The following is a 22,005-nucleotide window of genomic DNA, read 5'->3' on the forward strand; positions in this document are numbered from 1 at the left end:
AGATGCCACGGAGGGCAGAATTTTACATTTACCACCCCTCAACATTCTCCATTACCTGTTAATGGGTTGATTGAATACTTTTCATGTACAACTTAAAAAAAAAAAAAAATCAAGGAGCTACGCCTTTAATCCCAGCTTTTGAAAAAAGGCAGAGGATGAGTTTTGGATCAGCCTGGTCTACAGAGCGAGTCTCAGGACAGCCAGGGGCTACACAGAGAAACCTTGCCTCGAAAAACCAAAAAGTCAAGTCATAGTATTAAAAAGTCTTTTGGGGGCGGAGGGAGAACCCAAGGAATACAATGCGCATTAATTACTACAATTGAAAGATTAGTACAGAAGTGTTTTCCATCATCCTCTTGTCTCTGGACCTGTAAACCTGAAGCCAACGGAAACAAAACAAAACAACCGCCGCCCACGTGTTTTAAACGGATGAAATAATGCCTTTAAAAGTGCTTAGCGCAGTGTCTGGCTCATAGGAACCACTCAACAAATTACTGTTATTATTTCTGACTTCCGAGCTCTCAACACTTCGGGATTCGGGTTCTCATTTTCAGGGGATGGAACGGGCGAGTCACAGATGGTCTCCGGGGCTGCTGCCAGCTCCGACAGTCTCCGGTTTCAAGCAGGAACCAACTCAGTATTGCCAAACAAACCAAGAGATCCGTCTATGCGACCAGGCGGGGCTGCCCAACCGCGAGTCTCCGCACAGACGCCTAGGGCGGGGCTGAACCCGAGCCGGAGCCGGAGCCTGAGTCCGGTTCTCGGTCTCACACCCGCCCGCGACGAGCCTTGGGCAGGGTAGGCGGCCAAGGCAAAACTCCAGCGCTAGCCTAGCCTGGCCCGGCCCGGCCCACCTTCGCCAGCGCCCACCACACCCCTTCCGGCTGGGGCCCCGCCCCCCAACGATGACCACGCCCTCCGGGCCCTGTCCCGTTTCAGGCCCCGCCTCCATCCCCGCCCCACCGCGAGCCGGGCGCTTAGTTCTTTCAGCCCGCGGGCGGCCACGTCCTCCCCCGACGCTCTGAGGTCACCGACCGGGCTGGCCGGCAGGGGGCGGAGGGACGGAGGGAAGATGGCTGCCGAGGCCGGATATTGGCGCCGCCTCCCCCAGTCGCGGAGCCGGCGCAGATGAGGCGGTTCGGCTGGGGCCAGCGGCGCTTCGCAACCCGAGCCGGGGAGACCCTGGCGGTGGGGCCTGGCCCTGCTCTATGCCGGCGCCTCGGCTAGCGTGAGCGGTGGCGGTAACGCCTCTCTTCCCCACCCCGCGACCCCGCGCTTCCCCTGCGGCTTGGGGAGTCGGAGCGGGCGGCGCGGCCGGCATGGAGGACGTTAACTCCAATGTGAACGCGGACCAGGAGGTGCGGAAGCTGCAGGAGCTGGTGAAGAAGCTGGAGAAGCAGAACGAGCAGCTGAGGAGCCGCTCGGGAGCCGTGCAGGGCGCAGGCCTCCTCGGGCCGGGCAGCCCAGCTCGAGTCGGCGTGTCCACCCCTTCGTCGGGCGCGGCGTCCCCTCGGGGCTTCCCGCTGGGCCTGGGCGCCAAGGCCAGCGGCGGGGCGGGCTCCGGCCCGCGACGGACCAGCAGCGAGGATCTGCGGGACGCCGCCTCCTTGCTGGCGGCCGGCGAGGGAGGCTTGCTGGACGAGGTAGAGCCGCTGCGGCCCGACGAGCTGGAGCGCTTGTCGGGCTGGGAGGAGGAAGAGGAGAGCTGGTGAGCGCGGGGCGCTGGGCCGGGTGGGCCTCGGGGGGGGAGGGGTGTCCCCGGGGGGAAAGCAGGGTGGGCTCGGCTTGTGATGGGGACGCTGGCTTTGCCTGCTTCTGCTGCCTGCGGGCGGGCAGGTCGGCTGGAGTTGGGGGGGGGGGGTTCGAGGCGTGCCTTGGAAACGGGGTTGTAGCTAGTTCTCTGGGTAGTGGAACCTCTCTGGGTGCCGGACCCAACTGGACCCAGATGGGATCTGTGGCTTGGCACAGTCCCCCGTGGGCCCGCACGCTCAGAGCACTCGGAGGGTACCAAGCTGCTGCTTCGTAGGAAAGGGATCCTGCTTTGTGTGAAAGACGGGCTTTCGGATGGTGGTCTGGGCGGTTTGGATTGCAGGGAGGGGTCTGCTTCAAGAGGTAACAACCAGGTGCGGGGGACATAAAGAGTAGCTACTAGCTGGCAGTGCTTTGGAACATAGTGAGATTGGGTCTGTTTGTGGGGAGGCCGGGTGGACGTCACTCCCCTTTGGGTAGTGGGGGGTAAAGCTTTGCTTTGTGTGAGGAGGGCAGTGGAGAGGGATGGGGCTGCTTTGTGTGAAGTCGGCGGTGGAACGGGGGAACCCTGAATTTTATATTTGAAAACAAGAATTGCGTACGACATAATTTCGGAGCCGTGAAGCAATAGTTATCCAAGCTGACTTATCATTTCAGTGCTATCCTGGAGGCAGAGAAAAGGGTCCTCGTTAAAAATGTAAACCAAAGCCGGAATTGTCATGAGGCACCTCTTGATGAGCTGAGGTGACCCCACACCTTAAAGTCACACTTTCGTTAGGTCATGAGAAGCTTTCCCTCTAGTTTTAGTTTTGATTTTAAAACACCTGCTGGAAATTATTCTCATAATTCATCCGTTCTTGAAGCCCTAACTTTTAGCTAGAATGTTTATGCTGTTGACATTAAAAGTTCTCCGAAGTAGAAATCGCTCATGGACTGGTGTCCAGGCCTCTAACCCTGAAGAACTGTAAGCGCTGCCTGAATGCAGGCCTAGGTTTGCCACTTTAAAGGTTTCTGACCTTGGAGAAGTTACTTTGAGTGTCACTTTTTTCCTCAGAGGAAAATTCTCATTCTTGTGTAGCATTCTGAAGGTTAAGTCAGATAATCCACGTGTACTTTTAGCCTTGGGCAACTTGGCATACAATAAATTCTCCAGGACTGGGCACTGTTAGCCTTAAGCCTGGCTATTTAAATCAACACTATTTTGTGAGTTCACATGTGATCCCTGCTGTGGGAGAGTCTAAAGATTCTTAAGTGCTGATGCCTGTGTGTGAGGCCCTGGCAGTCTTAGTGAGAGCTAAGTCCTGGGCAGTTAAACAAGATAGGATGTATATACAGTGAGGAGAGCTACAGAACAGGAATGCTGACTGTGCAGATCCTGGGGCAAACTCAGGAGAAGGTAGAAGTCGGAGAGTGGCATCTAGGAACAGTCCAGCATGTTACGTTTAAAAACTACAAGAAGTACTGGTAACTCATATGAATGACAGGCGTTGCTTCTTATGTCATTGCCAAGAGATACCAAGCATTGGTAGACCTGAGTAGTTAGACCGTTCGTGTCAGTGACCCTGTCCTCTGAAGGGATCCTGTGCATGTATGCCCTTTGAGAGCATTCAGAGTCATCCAAGTATCATCAGAGCCCTTCCAAGTGAGATCAGTGCTCATGGTAATGAGGAGTGGCCGCACTCATCAGCCCATTTGTGATGGATTGGTGGAAGCACAGTGACTCCCCCAGGCACCAAGCAAGTCTTTAGCTGCTTTGGTTTCTGAGCGTGGATTTGTGAAGGTAAAGCAAGCACCCTTAGGTAAGCATGCCAGGAGTTTGCTTTGAACTTACTCGGTTTCACCTGTTTTCCTGACTTGGTGCTATACTTATGCTTTTTCCTGAAAAGCCTTATGGGAATTAAAATCTGGACCTGAGTTCGATTTTAACTGTGATGGGTCAGGGGAGAGTTAAAGAAATCAGAGTTAAAGTGCCTTGGGGTGTGTCCGAGTAGTAGGAGGGTGTGGCTGTCAGTCAGTGGCTGGGAGAGTTCATAGTAAAGTTTGCTTTCTCAGCAAGCCAGAAACCTACCTTCCAAAGCTGGTTTCTGTTGCATATCATTTTCATCTAGAGAAATTGTTGCCCCTAGCATATGCCACAAAATGTAGAAGGTAATAAGTAGTAGGCATTATATGGAAAAGTAACTGGCTTCTGGTGTAAATTTAAGGGAAACAGAGATACCAAAAGTAACAGGTTTTTTCATGCTGGGCTTCTTGGAGATGCAGATCTATATTGGCCATAATAAATTCTCCAGGGATTGTGCTTGTTTCCTAAACTTAATTGAGTTCCCAAGGAGCTAGTTACCATCTCATAGAACACACTTAGGCAGTAGTGGAGGATAGCTCAGAGGGCTCAGCCTCATGATACAAAGTGCACACCCTATGTATGAATAACACGGGACACTTTACTATGAGTGGTGCACTTTAATACTTTCTATTCTGTTGTATTTTGTTATGAGGAAAATACTAGTTACTACTAGCCTGACTTAGAGACCCACAGATGGGTTGCACCTTTCAGTCTGAAAAACATTGCTCTCGAATAACTCAGAAAAATCCAGGAAAGAGAACTAAGATGATTAGCGCATTAAGTGATACGTGGAGTGTGTGTGAGATTAAAACATTTTTGCCTTTAATTAGACTTAACTTATATATTTATGAGGTAGGTATCAATTTCGGTGTAAGGAAACTTTATCTTGGCATCAAATAACATGCAGTAAACGATGACACAAAGCTTAGAATTCAGGTCTTCATACATTAAAGTTTATGATACTCCCATTGTTTTGTGTTTTCCAAATACAACCCCAGCTTTCCTACATGAACTGTCCTTTTATGTATGGTGGTACATGTATTTGAAGATTGCTAGTGTGTTCCTGGTGCCCCTTTTCCCTATATGCTGAACGTTTTCTTCAGAGTCATTTTCAGATTATTGAATAATTTCTTAGATAATATAATTCCCTATAATAATAATAGTGGTAGAGTATTATTGAGACAGGGTCTTACTATGTCACTCTGTCTGTCCTAGAACTGTGTAGGCCAGACTGGCCTCAAACTTAGAGATATGCCTGCCTCTGTCTGCCAAGTATTGGGATCAAAGGCATGAACCAGCATACTTGGCTGACTTAATTTTTTTTTTCTTTATTTACTCTAGTTGCTCATTATCAGACATGGTATCCAGAATTGTATTCCCATTTTTAAGGTAACCAGAGTGTGTGTAATATATCTCCTGAACCAAGAGCTATTGTTAAGACATAATAGGCCAGGTAGTCATGCCTTTAATCCTAGTACTCAGGAGGTGGGTCTCTGAGTTCGAGGACAGCCAGGGCTACACAAAGAAACCCTATTTTGAAAAACCAAACAAAAAGAACAACAAAAAAAGAAAAAAGTAATCAGATTCACTGATTAATTAATTTAGAGATGTCCCATGGTGTAGCCCAGGCTGGATCTTACTATATAGCCCAGACTGCCTTGAACTCATGACAGTCATCAACCTCCCAAATATTGGGATTACAGATGTGCACCAAGCCCTGCTATTGTATTTTAAACAGTCTTTAACGGTTTTAACTTCTGTTACTAAGTTTAATAGGTGCTAGTAGTATGACCTACTCTGTCTACCCTGTGTTTTCTATTAAGTTATGTTAAACTATGTCTCCCTAATTTTGTTTTTTGTGAGATTTTGAGTTTAGAGCCAGGTATTTACATTTCAGGGTTAGCCTTGACTAAGGCACTCACTACCTGTTTTCTAATCCTTTTTGTATCTTTATATTTAGTAGACATTTGTTGTAGACCTTTGTTCAGATTGTGTGTGTGTGTGTGTGTGTGTGTGTGCACATTGGTGTTTTTGCCTGCATGTATATTTGTAACTAGGCATAGTTACAGAAGTGGAGTTATAGACAGTTGTGCTATATGGGGACTAGGAATTGAACCCAGGTCCTCTGGAAGACTAGCCAGTGCTTTTAACCACTCCAGCTGCGTTTGCTCAGATTGTTGACAGAAGAGCTAAGTGACAGATAAATTACTCTGAAGTATGCAGCTCAACTTGACTCCTCCCTCCAGTAACACCAGTCCATTAGTGCCCATCATGGTTATTCACCGGCTATTAATTCTTTCTATTGTCAGGTCCATGTGACATTGGTTTTCTGTGAATATTCTGAAAGATTTTGGCAAATACTACACTGTAATTAAGCTGTAATGAGCCTGCATGGTTCTTACCTGCGGTGAAATCCCTCCCTTAAAGTGGAAATTAGAATGAATTTGGGTTTTTGTGGTTATGCATCTACTTGTTATGAAATCAGTCCATTCTTAAATTCATAAACATTATTTAATCTTGTTTTCAGTTTGCTCTGGAATTTCTAGATACTGCTTATTATTCTCTTTAGAAATTACCACCTTTTGTCATAACCTTTTCCTCCATATTTCTGATCCACAGTGATTTTATGATAAAATTTTTGTCATTTTTTTCATGATTTAGGTGGTAGGGCTAAGCATATTTTAACTACATTTGGCTTAATAGCTCTTTGAGCTTAATAGTTTCTTTGAGTGTTGATTCTCTTTGAAGAATGTTCTACTTTTCCATCCAAACAAGCTGATGACAGCAATATTTTCATCTTAGATGTTCAGTGTCCGGATGTATTTTGTTTGTGACTGGGACTGTTGATTCTCTCTACCGATGTTACTGCAAGTTTTTTCAAGTTTTTCATTACTGAACCTTAATTTTATAGTATATGATACACCATTTAATTAACACATTTTTATAATGCATGCTTTATTTTTAAATTTATTAATTTACTCATTGTGGGGGATGTTCATGTCACAAATGGGCACACACAATTCAGAGTACAGCTTCCTCAAGTTGATTCAACTTCTGCCTCGTGGGTCTCAGGTTTTGAACTTAGGGAGGAAGGCTTGGTGGTAGGCAGGTGCGCTTACCCACTGAGCCATCTCTCCAGCCGTATAGGCATGTTTTAAAGCCTACAAGATAGTGACTTATAGTACAGACAAGCCTGTGCAGCTCTCACCTACTGTCTCGGACACATTTCCTCACCACTGATGGCCACTGACTTACTAGCAGTCACTCCCTGTTTTCCTCTCCCTGTGTTCCATTTGTCTACTTTGTCTATCAGATTACCTATACTGGGCCTTCATGTAGATGAATTAGAGCAAACAGCCCTGTGTCTGTCTTTCATCTAGCATAATTCTTCCAAGGTTTGTTCATGTTGTAGCACATGTCATAATATTACCTTTATCCTTTCTTCCTTTTATGTGCCTGAACAATATTCTATTGTGTGACTTTACCAGGTTTTATGTATCCATTCCTTTGTAGGTGGGCATTTGGATTGTTTCCACCAATTAGGTATTATAAATAATACTATTATGACATTTATTTACACATTTTTGGATGAACATATGTTTTCTTTTTCCCCCCTTTGGGTGTGTGCCTATGAGTGAAATTACTCCAAATGGCATCGCCATGCTTAATTTTTTGAGAAACTGCCAGCCACAGAAGCTGTACCACTTCTCATCATCACAAGCAGTATATGAGGGTTCCAATTCTTCTGCAACTTTGTCAGCACTTGCTAGGTCCATCTTTAATTGTAAACCTTCTGTTAATGTAATTGTGGTTCTGATCTGCATTTCTCTATGGCTAATAATGTTGAGCATCATTTTCCTGTATTTCTTGGCCATTTGTGTTCATTCTTTTTGAAAAGTGTCTATTCAAACCCTTTATACATTTCTTTTTCTGCACTAGGGATTGGACCTAGTATCTTGGGTATGCTAGGTGAGCACTCTACCAGTGAGCTATGTCGCTGGCTCCACTTGATCTTTTTCTAATTGGATTGTCTTTATGCTGTAGGCTGTAAGAGTAGATTCTGGGTGTGCATGGCTTTTGCATGTTCTCGCCCCATACCATGTGATCTCATTTTCTTGGAAGAATCTTTGATGCACAGACATTTTAATAGTGATGAGCAGTTTATCTGTTCTGCCTTAGTTGCTTGTCACTGGCATCATTGTTCTGGAATTTATGTATCCATTCCTTTGTACGTGGGCATTTGCGTTGTTGCCACCATTGGCTGTTATTGGTAATGCTGCGGTGACATTTAATTACACACACTTCTGTTTCACTGTCACATGAGGACTCGGATTATGGACATGTGTCATCACTGTAAGGTTAATTTTAACTCTTAAAATTATGATTTTTGCTGGGCGTGGTGGCGCACGCCTTTAATCCCAGCACTTGGGAGGCAGAGGCAGGTGGATTTCTGAGTTCGAGGACAGCCAGGGCTATACAGAGAAACCTTGTCTCGAAAAACCAAAAAAAAAAAAAAAAAAAAAAACCAAGATTATGATTTTTTTTTTTTACTTTTTACTTTTACGGTTTTGATTTGTTTTTGAGACAAGGTCTCTCTACGTAGCCCTGGCTATCCTGGAACTCACTTTGTGTACCAGACTAGCCTCGAACTCACAGAGATCTGCCTGCCTCTGTCTCCTGAGTGCTGGGATTAAAGGCATATGCCACACACCTGACTGATTTTATTTCTAAAATTCCTTCCCTTCCCTTTTCCCTTTTCCCTTTTTTCCCCTTTGCCCCCTTTTTTTTCCCTTTTCCCTTTCCTTAAATGGGCCTACTATCTGACCTGAAACTCTCTTATATAGAACAGGCTGGCTTCAAACTCAAAGAGTTTGCCTCTGCCTCTAGAATACTGAGATTAAAAGTGTGCACTACCACAGACACAAATTTCTTGTATTTTTTTAATTAAAATATTATTACATTATTTCCTTCCCCTTTCTCCATTACCTCTCACATGCTCTCCCAAACCTTGCTTCCTCTTACATTTATGATTTATTTTCTTTAATATATTGTTACACTTATATGAATAAATATACAAATACAGTCTGCAGTTCTCCTTCCCTCAGCTTGTATCATTGCCTGTAGCACTTTGTCTAGGGGTGCAGCCCAATGGCATTTCCTCCATCCATGTCTGTCAGCTGGTGTTATCATTGTTTAGGTATTGATTAGGCAGCCATATTGTTGAGATTTCATGAGTTCAGCTTCCAGTAGTAACTAGATAGCACAGTCTCTCAGAAGACTTCCTGGTCCTTTGGCTCTTTCAGTGCTGCCCCCAGTGTTTTTTGAGCCATAGATGCAGGTCTTGTGTTGTAGATGTATCAACTGGGGTTGAGCATTTTGACCAGTTGTGGCTTCCTGTAATATGTTCCACCAGCCACATAAAGAAACTGCTTTAACAAGAGGTGAGAAGAACACAGTTAAGAATTTGCAGGTTTAGGAGTGGCAGTGGTACATCTTCCTCTGAGATCCAGGATGTCAGTAGTCTGGGTAGCTGGCTAGGTGTTCAGGACTGGGCATGATTTCCCTCCAGCTAAGTGGCCCTTCAGAGCAGCTAGACAGCTGTTGGCTACTGCGAAGATGTAAGTGGCACTGCTGCATTTTAGCGATTTCTTGGTGATCATTATTGTGGTTCATAGGTATCACCGCTGGCTAGGATTACTGATTGCTTGCTTCCCTTAGCAGCACACATAGCACCCCCTACCACTATGAAGGATAGTTCTCAGGGAGGAGGCTTTTGGATCAGATCCAGCTTAATTCCTGAGAGTCCTGTGACCAAAGTGCATAGTGTCTTCAGCAATAGGGACATGCCATCAACTTCTAGGAGACAGCCAAAGGCAACAGCAATAGTCTGTTATTTTGGGAGTCTCTTAGACTATCCCACCAACAACTCAAATGTTTATGTGTGTGGGGTGTGTGTGGTTCATATACTGGATTGTGTTTATTATCCAAGTGGCAACTTCATCTAAACCACACACACACACACACACACACACACACTACTATGCAATGTTAGATGAATATACAATATGAATTCCTGTCACTTTTTCAAACACCTTCCCTTCCCTTTTCCTTCTGTATTGTCCTGCCATCTTCCTCCCCAATTACTGTCTTCCCCACTTTCTTCTCTCCTCCTCCATACCACTTGTGTCCTGCTGTTCCCCATCCTCTGTGACCCCTCTTTACTTTCCTGGGTTCTGGGATCACTCCAGTATAGGTACTCGTATCTGAAGATCTGGAGCTAGGAGCCTCTGTTGAGAGAGAACATGGCTATCTTTGTCTTTTCGGTCTGTGACCTCACTCAGTATGCTCCTTTCTAGTTCATCCATTTACCTGCACATTTTGTGACATAGTTTTTCTTTATAGCTGAAGAGTATTCTTAGTGCATGTATACCACATGTGCATCATCCATTCATCAGCTGAAGGACATTTGGATTGTTTGTATTTCCTAGCTAACCGTGAGTAGAGTGGCAGTGAACACAGCTGAGAACATATCTGTGGAGAGGATGCTGAGTCCTCTGGGCAAATGTCAAAGAATGGGATAGCTGGGCCATATGGTAGATCTATTATTTAGCTTTTTTTTTTTTTTTTTTTTTGGTTTTTCGAGACAGGGTTTCTCTGTCAGGTTTTCTCAGGTTTTCCCTGGCTGTCCTGGAACTCACTCTGTAGANTAGACCAGGCTGGCCTCGAACTCAGAAATCCGCCTGCCTCTGCCTCCCGAGTGCTGGGATTAAAGGCGTGCGCCACCACGCCCGGCTATTATTTAGCTTTTTGAGAAGTCTTTTAGGTCTTTGTATTCTTCAAGATTTATTTGAAGTAAAATAATGTAAATGTAACCTTGTTCACCATTCTTTCTTGCTGGTGTGTGTGTATGTTCATATTTGTGTAGATGCCTGTGTGTGGGTGCACACGGAGGCGAGAGGAAATTCCTTGGGTGCTGTCTTCCTTTTTTCTCACTGACTTTGAACTCACCAACTAGGCTAGGCTACTTTGTTGAGGCTAGGTGATATTTCATTATTGTATTGTATATGTCACACTTTCTTTTTTCACTGATGGAAAACATTGCTTTCACATCATGGCAGTGGTGAATAATGCTCTGACTGATGGTACGTACAGCTATCTGAGTGTCTGTACTGCTGAATACTCAGGAGTGCATTTGATGGGCAATTCCCTTTCCTATCTTTGGTGTGTGCTGTGCTTATGTATATAGACACATATTCAAGTCTAGGCAAGGATGCATGAAGTTTGTGTGTGTCAGAAACCTACCTTGATAGCTCTTCTACTTTATTTGTTGAGTTAGAGTTTCTCAGTCAAACCCAGAGCTCACTGGTCAAATGGCTAGTCCTGCCAATCCACTTGCTGGGTTAGGATGAAGGGTGTTAGGCTTGCCAGTCATCTTGCTAGGGTCAGATGAATGGGGCTGGTTGTGGAGGTCTCCTTCAGAGACTGACGTTATAGATGAGCTGCCGGGCCCACCCAGCATTTCCATGGGTTCTGGGAATGGAAGACTTCTGTTGTATGTATGGCAAGCAAATTAACTTCTGAGGAGGCCTTCCCAAGTCACGATTTGAATTTGTTCAGGAGATACCTCTCTGTTGTCCACATTGGCTGTGCTTCTGTGTCTTGATCATTTATATGTCCTTAGGTTGTGGCAGTCAGAGCAAACCCAGTTCTTATTTCCCCTCAGCCATTGTTTTTTTTTTTTTTTAAAGATTTATTTATTATATGTAAGTACACTGTAGCTGTCTTCAGACACTCCAGAAGAGGGAGTCAGATCTCGTTACGGATGGTTGTGAGCCACCATGTGGTTGCTGGGATTTGAACTCAGGAACTTCGGAAGAGCAATCGGGTGCTCTTACCCACTGAGCCACCTCACCAGCCCCAGCCATTGGTTTTGATGTAAACTGTTGAGGTAAACAAAGGATCTCTTAGGTTTTCTTTTTTTTCCATGCAGGTGACGTTTTCAGAAGGTATCTGAGCACTTGGTGGCTTGTGTCTCTGTACCATCATAGCTGTGTCCTTTGTACTAAGGTGGAAACTTCCTTACATGGGCAGCTTTATTCATACCTGTCTCTGCCTGCTGGCTTGAAATCAACACCCACAATGCCATTCTTATTTTATATTTATAATTTAATGCTTTTGGAAAAAAAAACTGAATTATAGCATGCAATGTGTGTGTGTGTGTGTGTGTGTGTGTGTGTGTGTTTGTGTGTGTGTGTGTGTGTGTGTGTGTGTGTATACACATATATATCTGCCGCTGTCTAGGATAAATTAAGTATTTATTATTGTGGAAAGGGTTAAGAGCTGTCATCTCCTGGACTCAGCTAATGTTGCTCATTACTATGAATTGTGCTAATTAAAAAAAAGAATTTGTTCATGGGCAAAAGGGGAGAATGTGTTTGAAGAAGTGTCTAAATGAGTTTATGTTGCATCTCTGCTTAGGGCTGCACTGCTTAGTCAGGGTTAGCGGACTGGTTGTTAGCATCCCAAAGTCAGGGTTTTAGCTTTTATCTCCTTAACTTTAAGATAACCCTTATTGCTGACATGAACCCCCTAAATCCACTATGCAGACTATAGATTGAAGACAAGAGTTTCTAAGAAAAACAATATGAATCATCATGCTTTTTGCAGAGATGTCAGGAACTTGTATATATCATGAAATTGTAGAAAAGTAAAATCAGAAGTAGACAGCTTCTCCAGGGCTGTGATTATAGGGATGAGCCGCTATACCAGCTACCCATCTTACCTTTGTAACTTTTCCTCCCAGGTGAAACTGAACCAGTTAAACTAGATTTCTCTTCTCACACCCCAGGCTCCCAACAACTACCATTCTGGTTTCTGTGTCTATAAATTTGATTATACCAAGTAACTTTTGATTACATTTTAAATCTGCAGTGTCCTCCACAGTCTCTTCTGTATGTGTTCGCCGGCTGGAGGGCTATTTTGGGTGTCTTTAAAGGCTTGAGGAGGTAAGGCCTAACTAGTAGAGGAGGATTACTAAGAGTGGCAATAGATGGTTCTAGCCCTTCATCATTCTGCTCAGTAGTCTGCCACCATGTGTCCAGCTGCTCCTGTGTGCTCTGCTGCCGTGGACTGTTCTGCTATTAGCATGGTTTTCATATTGTGATGTATGCACTGGGGCCTTCTGAGGCTGAGTTCTCTTCTTCTATAAGCTGTTTGAGAGAGGGAAATGTAGTTGGAATCAAGCCATGTTTGTCCTCTTGTTTTGGCTTGTTTTATTTAACATTATGCCTTCAAAGTTTAATCTATTTTATAACTTGTGTATGTCATTTCTTTTATAGTAAAGGAAGGTAGACCCAGAATCACCTAGCTGATAAATAGGGGGAGTTGGGACTTTCAGCAAGCCTGAAAGCTATCTACAGGAAAAGTCATTGGCTTTGGTTTATTTAGTTTATAGACATGCGGTTTGAGGAGGAAGGGTTGATGATCACGTTTGTTTTGGATGTCATCTCTTAAAAATGACATTGACTAAAGTTGCAGCTTTTGATATAATGTTTTTTGTTTTTTTGTTTTGTTTTTCAAGACAGATTTTCTCTGTGCAGCCTTCACTGTCCTGGAACTTGCTCTGTAAACCAGGCTGGCCTCAAACTCAGAGTTCTACTTCCTCTGCCTTCCAGTTGAAGAAGAATGTTTTTAGTGGAGTTGCTCTTGGGCCCCCAGACTGCCTTCCAAGTCTTTGGAAATGTCCTTCCTAAGACTGTAGACTAGGCCTGTGGTGAGAGTGCCGAAAGACATGGGAAGCGGTTAATGAAGTAGTTACCTAAGTGTTGTGGTAACAGAACAAAACAATACTGCAGTCTCTATAAGAGAAGAAGCTTAAACAGAGAAGTGTGTAGCAGTGGAGGGAGGCAGGGATTAGTTTTAGGTCCTTCTTGAATATCTCTAGTAATAGCCAATTCCTTTCCTACTGAGGGAAGGGAAGGAATGGAAAAATTGCTAAAAGCTTTTATCATGCACAGAAGATCAGGCTGACATGGCGAGAAACAGGAGTCCGTAGCGGCTGCCTCACCTCTCACCTGAGCTCTTGGACAGAGCAGCTCCTGAACAGCTCAGACTTCTGATGTTTTGCATACAGTTCCTTTTAATCCTTTTGCTAAAATCTAAGTCTCAGTTCAAACTTTCTCTCTTAAGAAATTCTCAGCTGGGCGTGGTGGCGCACACCTTTAATCCCAGCATTTGGGAGGCAGAGGCAGGCGGATTTCTGAGTTCGAGGCCAGCCTGGTCTACAAAATGAGTTCCAGGATAGCCAGGGCTACACGGAGAAACCCTGTCTCAAAAGAAAAAAAAAAATTCTCACCTTTTTGCCGTTCTTTCATATGTTACCTCATCACTGTATGAGTGTCTGTTTGGGAGTATACCTTACACAGCACTGTTTTGTTTTGTTTCTTTTTAAAGATTTATTTATTTTATGTATATGAGTACACTATAACTGTACAGATGGTTGTGAGCCTTCATGTGGTTGTTGAGAATTGAATTTAGGACCTCTGCATGTTCCGGTCAACCCTCCTCACTAAGTCCCTGCTCCCTCCAGCCCAAAGATTTATTTATTATTATATGTAGGTACACTGTAGCTGTCTTTAGACACACCAGAAGAGGGTGTCAGATCTCATTGTGGATGGTTGTGAGCCACCATGTGGTTGCTGGGTTTTGAACTCAGGACCTTCAAAAGAGCCGTCAGTGCTCTTACGCTGAGCCATCTTTCCAGCCTCAGCACAGTAGTGTTTTGCTTGTGTATCTATAGTCTAGGACATGAGCACCATCATATTCACCTTTATATTTCTAGATAAGACACAGCATCCTGTATGTAGTAAAAATTCAGTTATATTAAACTAGTTGGAATTAGTCTGAGTTATAGTTATAATGGGGTAAAATCAGGTAAAACTGTAAAATAATGAGACTAATTGAATTCTTCCATGACCATTGTAATAGTAACAGATGAGGAATTTCCATGGTGTCTAGATGAGAACATTAGTAAACTTACTCTCTCGTACTTAAGGACCTCATGAGCCTTCTGAATCACTGGCGTTACTAACGCTCAGCTCCATGGTTGTGATTGTTCTGCATGTAAATCCCTTTTGTAGTGCCAGGGGACCTGGCTAATGACTGCTATCCTCAAAGGGGTCCATCTTCACCATGTGCACTCTCACTAAGACCCTGCCTCCTTGCCCTCTTAATAGGAACACATCTATAACCGTAACCACAAATAATGTGATATTTCATATGGTTTTTTAAAAAGGAGATAGTTTGGTGATCAAGTAGCAGAAATTTGGACTCTTCTGAAGGGTATTAGAAGAACATATTAGGGCTGGGGATGTGGCTCGGTAGTAAGAGTGTGGGCTGCTCTTGCAGAGGACTCCAGTTTGGCTCGCAAGTGCATGCTATTCCTTTGGTACAATGTAAAATAGTAACAGCAGTTACTGTTGCCACATTGACTAGGAAAGATTGCTAATTCATGTGAAGCAGTATATCAAGTGGTTTAGAATTATTGTGCTAAGGTGTGGATAAAGCTAAAAGTACTTTTATTAATGGAAATTTTCTGTGGGTCCATTTTCAAATGGGGTGCAGGTGTTTCTGTGCTTTTGTGTTCTTGTGAGTAGAGAGGCCAGAGGTGGTGGGTTTGTGTCTGTTCTGTCACTCTCCACCTCATATTTGAGACAGGGTCTCTCATTGAACCTGCTTGGTGATTCAGCTAGTCTGGTTAGCCAGCATAAACAGGGATTCCCTATCTCCTCCCAAGTGCAAATTGCCTCACCCACCCAGCTCTTTACATGGCTGCTAAGGATCTGAACTGTGGCCCTTAACAGTAGTCCAGCAAGAACTCTTCCACTGAGCTGGCTCCCTAACCTTCAAGTTTTTTTGTTTGTTTGTTTTTTTTTTAAAGATTTATTTATTTATTATATGTAAGTACATTGTAGCTGTCTTCAGACACTCCAGAAGAGGGTGTCAGATCTTGTTACGGATGGTTATGAGCCACCATGTGGTTGCTGGGATTTGAACTCCGGACCTTTGGAAGAGCAGTCAGGTGCTCTTACGCACTGAGCCATCTCGCCAGCCCAACCTTCAAGTTTTTAAACTATGAATTTTTTTTTTTTAAATCTCAGAATGACCACTTTGATCTTACTTGACTTTATCAATGATTATACATTTAAATTAATCATGTTCTGTTTTGGGGGGCGGTAAATTCAGATGTACATATTTGAATATAAAATATGCATAATAGGTAGTGTACTGAACTTTAAAGATAAAGTCTCTATTATTATTATTATTATTATTATTATTATTATTTTATTATTATTATTTTGAGACAGGGTTTCTCTGTGTAGCCCTGACTGTCTTGGAACTCACTCTGTAGACCAGGCTGGCCTTGAACTCAGAAATCCGACCATTATTCTTTTGCTTTTAGCTCCTTAAATAGGTAGAAAACCATTGTTTTGAGGTATATAAAATGATATTTTTCTTCATCTATAAGAAATTTTTCCATTGCAGTCTCAAGAAATATATGTTTTTCCCCCTCGCCCCAAGAAATATATTTCAAAAAGTGTTTTACTAGCTTTTGTTTTTACATTAAATACAGTTAAATCTTTGTTGTCCTTGGCTTTGGCAGCCTATTTTTAGTTGTCTACAATGCAGAAAAGTAAGAAATGATTACTATAGTTATAAATTTAACCAGTCAATTATGGCCTTCTTTCCATCATCTAACAATATGAGTATGCATAGAAGAGTCAGATAATCCAAAATGTAAAGTAGTGTGGGGGTTAATTTCAGCAAGGAAAAAGCTGTTGTTCTTATATCTGCAACTTCAATATTCTAAAAGGCTTTGCATTTTTAAAAAAAGTTTTATTAGTGCTAGGGAGATTGCTCAGTCAGTAGAATGCATGCCATGAAATCATGAGGACCTGAATTCGATCCTCAGGCTGTGGTGTGGTTATATGCGTTTTCAACGTCAGCATTGGAGAGGCAGAGAGGGATCCTTGGGGCTTCATGACAAGCCAGATTAGCCTGCACAGAGTTCCAACCCAAGAGAGGCCAATTCTTGAAAAAAAAAAGATGGCACTTGGTGAATGACACCTGAAGGTAGTAACCCCTGGTCCCATATGAGTGTGGGTGTGTGGTGTGTGTGGGTAGGTGTGTAGCTAGATAGGTAGATCATCAGTTACTTTTCAAGTCACTTCCCCAATATTGGAAGAAACTACCCTAAAGGCAGGAGGAAACCAACACAGAAGTTTTAGCAGAGGGTGAATATTTAGTCAGATTGGTGTTTTTAAAAGTTGGTTGGCAATGGGGGCCATCAACATTTTTCCTGTAACTGATTGATCTGCCTACTTAACACGAGAAAACAAAAAAGCTAGATAAAACCTTTTGAAGGTGACCACGTTTAAATTCTGAGACAGGAAGTGGAGGGTGACTAGGTCACGGTGTGTAAGGTTACTTTTCCTTTGACTGTCTAGTCCTCCTCCTCAGTCTTCTGCTTCTTGGTGTGGACATTGTCATCCTCCTCATCCTCAGCTACCCGCTTGCTGGTAGGAGCCTCAGCTTCCTTGTCTTCATCTCCATCCTCTTCCTCACCGTCACCTTCCTCCTCCTCCTCCTCCTCTTCTTTGCCACCTTCTTCCTCCTCTTCATCTACCTCATTGTCACCTCCTGCTCCCCATTTTCCTCATTTTAAACATTCCCATTGGCAGGTGCATCTCTTCCATTCTCAGCCTCCTCCACAACTTCCTTCTTCTCCTTCAAGTCCTTGTCTGATATGGTGGGGCACGCCGGTGGTCCGATGCTGCGAGTGAGGAATTAGTCGAGTTCGAGGGCGAGAAAGCTGCTGGAGTCCGAGTTGGAGGAGGTGGTGGGCAGAAGGTGACTGCAGGGAGTGCGGAGCAGGACCCGAGAACAATGCAAAGATGGCTTTTTGGAGCAGCCAGTGGGGGTAAAACCTTTTGAAACCAGGGTGAATTAGGTAAACACACTGCAGAAAATGGACTAGGTGAGCTCATTGGAGACCATACTCCACTTGAAAGCAAGATTGCCAGGGCAGTGATTGGAAATGGAACAAGAATATAAGGCTCATTCTGCAGGCAAGGCCTCAGTTTTTGACCTACAGATTGTCCTGCAGGCAGGGTGTTCTGGGACCAGAGCCCAGCAGAATCATCACCAGAGACCAGAGAGACATTATCCAGCAACTGACAGGAGCAGATGAGAGCCCAGAGCAGAACATTTAGTGGAGATAGGCTGGGCTGGGGAAGTCCTGCAGAGGGTGCTGAGGAAGCACTGGAGGACTGGGGGTGGGGGGTCGTCAGGGACACATGAGGAGAACTCAGCCCACAGAATCAACTGACTGGACTCATGTGACAGGTCAGGGAACCTGCACTAGTCACACTTAGGTTCTCTGCATGCACGTTAAGGCAGAGGAGCTTGGTGTCCTTCAGGAATCCCAGCAATGGCAGTGGGAGGCTGTTTCTGACCCTTTCCTCCCGCTGGGCTGCCTTGGCCAGCACTGCTGTAATGCTATGTGCCTGGTCTAGGATAGCTTGTTTTGCAAATAATAACAAGTGTTTGATTGATGTCCCTGGGAGGCCTGCTCTTCTCTAAGGGGGCCTGGAGGAGAGGGGAGGTGAAAGGGAGAGAGAAAACGGAGGGGAGAGGTGAGAGAGGAAACTGCAGTTGGGTTTAATATATGAGAGAAGAATAAAAAGAAAGAGAAGAAAGAAATAGATATTGAGCAAATTTAAATGGCCATGGGTCTGATACAGGTAGAAACGGAGCAGATTTGATAAAGCATGGTATAAGTGGCTCAGATGACACATGAAAGGGAAAATACTTCTGGATAGTGTCAAGTGAATTTTAGGATATTAATGCCAATAAATGGAAAGTCAACGAATTTAAATTAGTATCAGAATACCAATAATAAGTATTAACCATTAGTATTCATTTTGTAATATCTTCTTTTTGCTTTTATTCATGTTATACAAGCTGCATGCACCCTGGGAGAGTTGTGAATACCTACAAACTCAACATAGTAAAAATACTGAGATGGTTTTGTGGTTTATAGCATCATTTCTTAGTTCTTAACTATAAACTTTACATGGCAACCTCTGTCAAAATATCTATATGTTGTACATGCCTCAGAGTTTTCATAGCCAAGATATAATGAAATTCTTCTTTTATTGGATATTTTATTTATTTACACAATGAAATTCTTATGCTTAAAAATATGTATATATTTGGTAAGTAGAACTTTTAAAATAAAAATTCTGTGAACTTCTTAAAACACACGTTTAGACTGGTTCTACTAAACCATGTAAAAATTATGTTCAAGAAAAAAAAAATTCCTCACCTTATAAGTCTACAAAATATATTTTTAAATCACAGTCATTTAAAAATATAGCTTTTGGCGCTGGAGAGATGACTCATTGGCTAAAAGCACTGTCTGCCCTTCGAGTTCAGTCCCAGCAAACACGTAACTCGTAACTATCCGTAATGTGGTCTTATGCCCTCTTGTAGGTGTACACGAAGATAGGACACTCATATACATAAGTACATTTTAAAATACAGTTTACATATTCTATATCTTTAGTTGAATACATTTTATGCAAGTGGTCATGTGATAAAAATAATTTAGGAAATATGGAAAAGTAAATATTACTAATTTGGAAACTGCTCAAAAGTAAATTTCTAACTTATAGTTCTGTACCCTTTCAGTATATTTTTTATTATGTTTCAACTGAATTTTGTACAATTCAAATCTGTAAATATTGAAAAAGAAAGAAAAAGACTATAAGGCTCTCCATATATATCAGTGATTCTCAACCTTCCTAATGCTATGACCGTTTAATACAGTTCCTCATGTTGAGGTGACCCCAAATATAAAATTATTTTTGTTGCTACTTCATAACTAATTTTGCTACTTTTGTGGATCATAAATAAATATCTTTGTTTTCTGATGGTCTTAGGTGACCCCTGTGAAAGGGTCCTTCAACAGTTCAACATCCCCCCCTCAAAGGGGTTGCAGCCCACAGATTGAGAACCACTGATGTAGACTATAATGACAGTGTTTTAATCTACACAGCTGTAATCCCAAGTGCGTGTTCAGCATCAGCGTTGATACTAAAACAATCGTAGAAATCTGAGGAAAGTCAGTAATCCTTACCTTGGAAAAGGGTCTGTGGCCATCACCCACTGCAACCAGCTAACTCTTAGTTAAAACCAGTGCTGTGGGATACTTCAATTACCAGTTCTAGAAGGCAAATGAACTGAAGATTGTTGATCCATCATTATTTGGCAGGAGGAATCAAAGGTAGTAAAATTAAAATAAAAAATGTAGAGAACATTCAGGGGATGGGCTCTTTAACAACAGGAAGCTATTTGAAAGGCAAGAGTGGTGGCTCTGGCCTTTAATCAAGCCCAGCACTTGGAGGCAGAGGCAGGTCAATCTCTATGAAGCCAGCCAATGCTACACAGTCTCAGCAAACAAACACAAAAAGACATTCGAAAGCCCTTGTCACCTGGTCGAGGTGGCCAGGATGATAGCAAATCTCAGGTCTTCCACTGCCATCTGTAAGAGGAAACAATAATTGGCCTCTGACAGAAGTGTGTCATCATCCCACAGGCCCTATCTATCCTCTGTTTGTTTGTGTTTTGTTTTCTGCTCAATGGCCTGGAACTTGCCAAATAGGCTAGGGTGTCTGTCTGTCCAGTGAACCCCGAGGATTCACCATTGTCCTACTTCAGCAAAATGGAACACTGACCTACACCACCTCCTTATAAACAGTGTAGAAGAGCAGCTCCCCAGGGTTTCCATGGTCCTTAGGGATCCAGATAACATGCCCCTCCTTGGAGCCTTGTTTTTGTGAGTGAGGCTCAGCTCCTTATTGGACCTCTGTGACTTAATTTTAATAGGACAATGAGGTGTCTTGATTAAGGTTTCTATTGCTGTGAGAAAATATCAGGACCAAAATCAACCTGATTAGGAAAGGGTTTACTTCATCCTATAATAGATAGGATGTAACATGTAACATATTCAAAGAAATAAGGGAAGGAACTCAAGGCAGGAACCTGGAGGCAGAAACCGATACAGAGGCCATGGAGGAGTGGTGCTTACAGATGCTCTGCCAATATTTAAAATATTTGATTCCATTCAAGACTATGGGCCCAGTGTTGGCACTACCCATAATGAGGTGGACCCTTCCATATCACTCACTGTGTGGCCCTGACTGACCTGTAACTTATTTGGTAGAACAGGTTGGACTTGAACTTATAGAGATCTGCTTGCTTCTGCCTTCCAAGTGATGGGATTAAAATACGCATGTGCCATCATGTCCTGCTGGATTTTTTTTCTCTTAATTTTTCTTAACTTTGTCTTCCTAAGAGTCGATCCAGATATGTGAGACACCCCAGCTTATTTATCCTTTGAGAGGTTTACAGGTACTTTAAAAATCAATCAAGGGTTCGGTTCCCTAGCCAAAGAATATATTGTATCAGTGTCCTGTAAGCCTCCATTTCTAGCCTTGGAGTGGCCTCAGGGACTGAGAGAAAGAGCCTGGGTGATAGGCAGTGGGTGCGAACATGGAGTCAAACCTTCGGTCTCCCTGGACCTGGAAAAAGCATTCTGTTAACTCCTGTCTGCTAGTAGAGGAAGGAACAGTCACATCCTGTAGGAATGCGAGGAAAGGCAGTTTCTAAGGTAGGAGAGCTGGTGACATTGAGGCAGGCAGGAGGTGGAGAGAGCCTGTTACCTGTGCTGCGGAGTGCCATTGTAGAGACAGGAAGATGTGGGCTTTAATTTCTGAAGTTGGTTCATTTAATTTATAGTAGTTGCTGTATTTGGATGTAACTAAACACCTTTCAACTTTCTAAAATATTATAAAAGTAAAATATAATTTATCACACCATAATATTTACCCATACTTATGTAGTTTATGTAGCATAAAATTCTGAGAATTGTACAGTTCAATGAATGTAGTGTATTTCCCACCATGAAGCCCTCGCCACAACTGAGTACCATCTAAAAGAGAGGAACCTAACGGCCACCCCCAACCCTAGACAAGCAAGGAGGTGCTTTCTGCTCTCTGTCTTTCCTTAGGCATTTTCTGTTCCTGGGATGGAATATTAGAACATGTCAGTGTGTGATGTATGCGTTCGACTTCTTTTACTGAGAATATGCTTTTTTATAGAAAAAAAAAACCCCTCCTGTTCCTGTTCATTGAATATTTTTTATCATGAGTTCTATAGCTAACAGCAGACAAATTATATACCAAGATTGTCATGAGATGTGTGGGTAAGTTATATGAAACCAGTAAGAAGTTACATATTAGAAGTGGTGAAATAGAGCTGGAAAGATGGCTCAGTGGTTATGAGCACTCTCT

At 43.2% G+C, this 22,005-nt stretch overlaps 1 protein-coding gene across 2 annotated transcripts in view; it reads left to right on the plus strand.

Moving 5' to 3' along the window:
• The first annotated feature begins 921 nt into the window (after positions 1–921).
• The window catches only part of Slain2 (SLAIN motif family member 2), a 57,783-nt gene continuing 36,699 nt past the window's right edge, over positions 922–22,005 (plus strand). Inside the window, exon 1 of one of the 2 annotated variants that reach the window (XM_021210621.2) lies at positions 922–1,708. In XM_021210621.2, coding sequence (XP_021066280.1) covers positions 1,320–1,708 — 389 coding nt within the window. In that variant the 5' untranslated portion in view covers positions 922–1,319. The remainder of the gene's footprint in view (positions 1,709–22,005) is intronic. The other variant, XM_021210620.2, reaches the window with a different exon arrangement.

The sequence above is a fragment of the Mus pahari genome, chromosome 13, assembly GCF_900095145.1.
Source record: "Mus pahari chromosome 13, PAHARI_EIJ_v1.1, whole genome shotgun sequence".
In the NCBI taxonomy this organism is placed as follows: domain Eukaryota; kingdom Metazoa; phylum Chordata; class Mammalia; order Rodentia; family Muridae; genus Mus; species Mus pahari.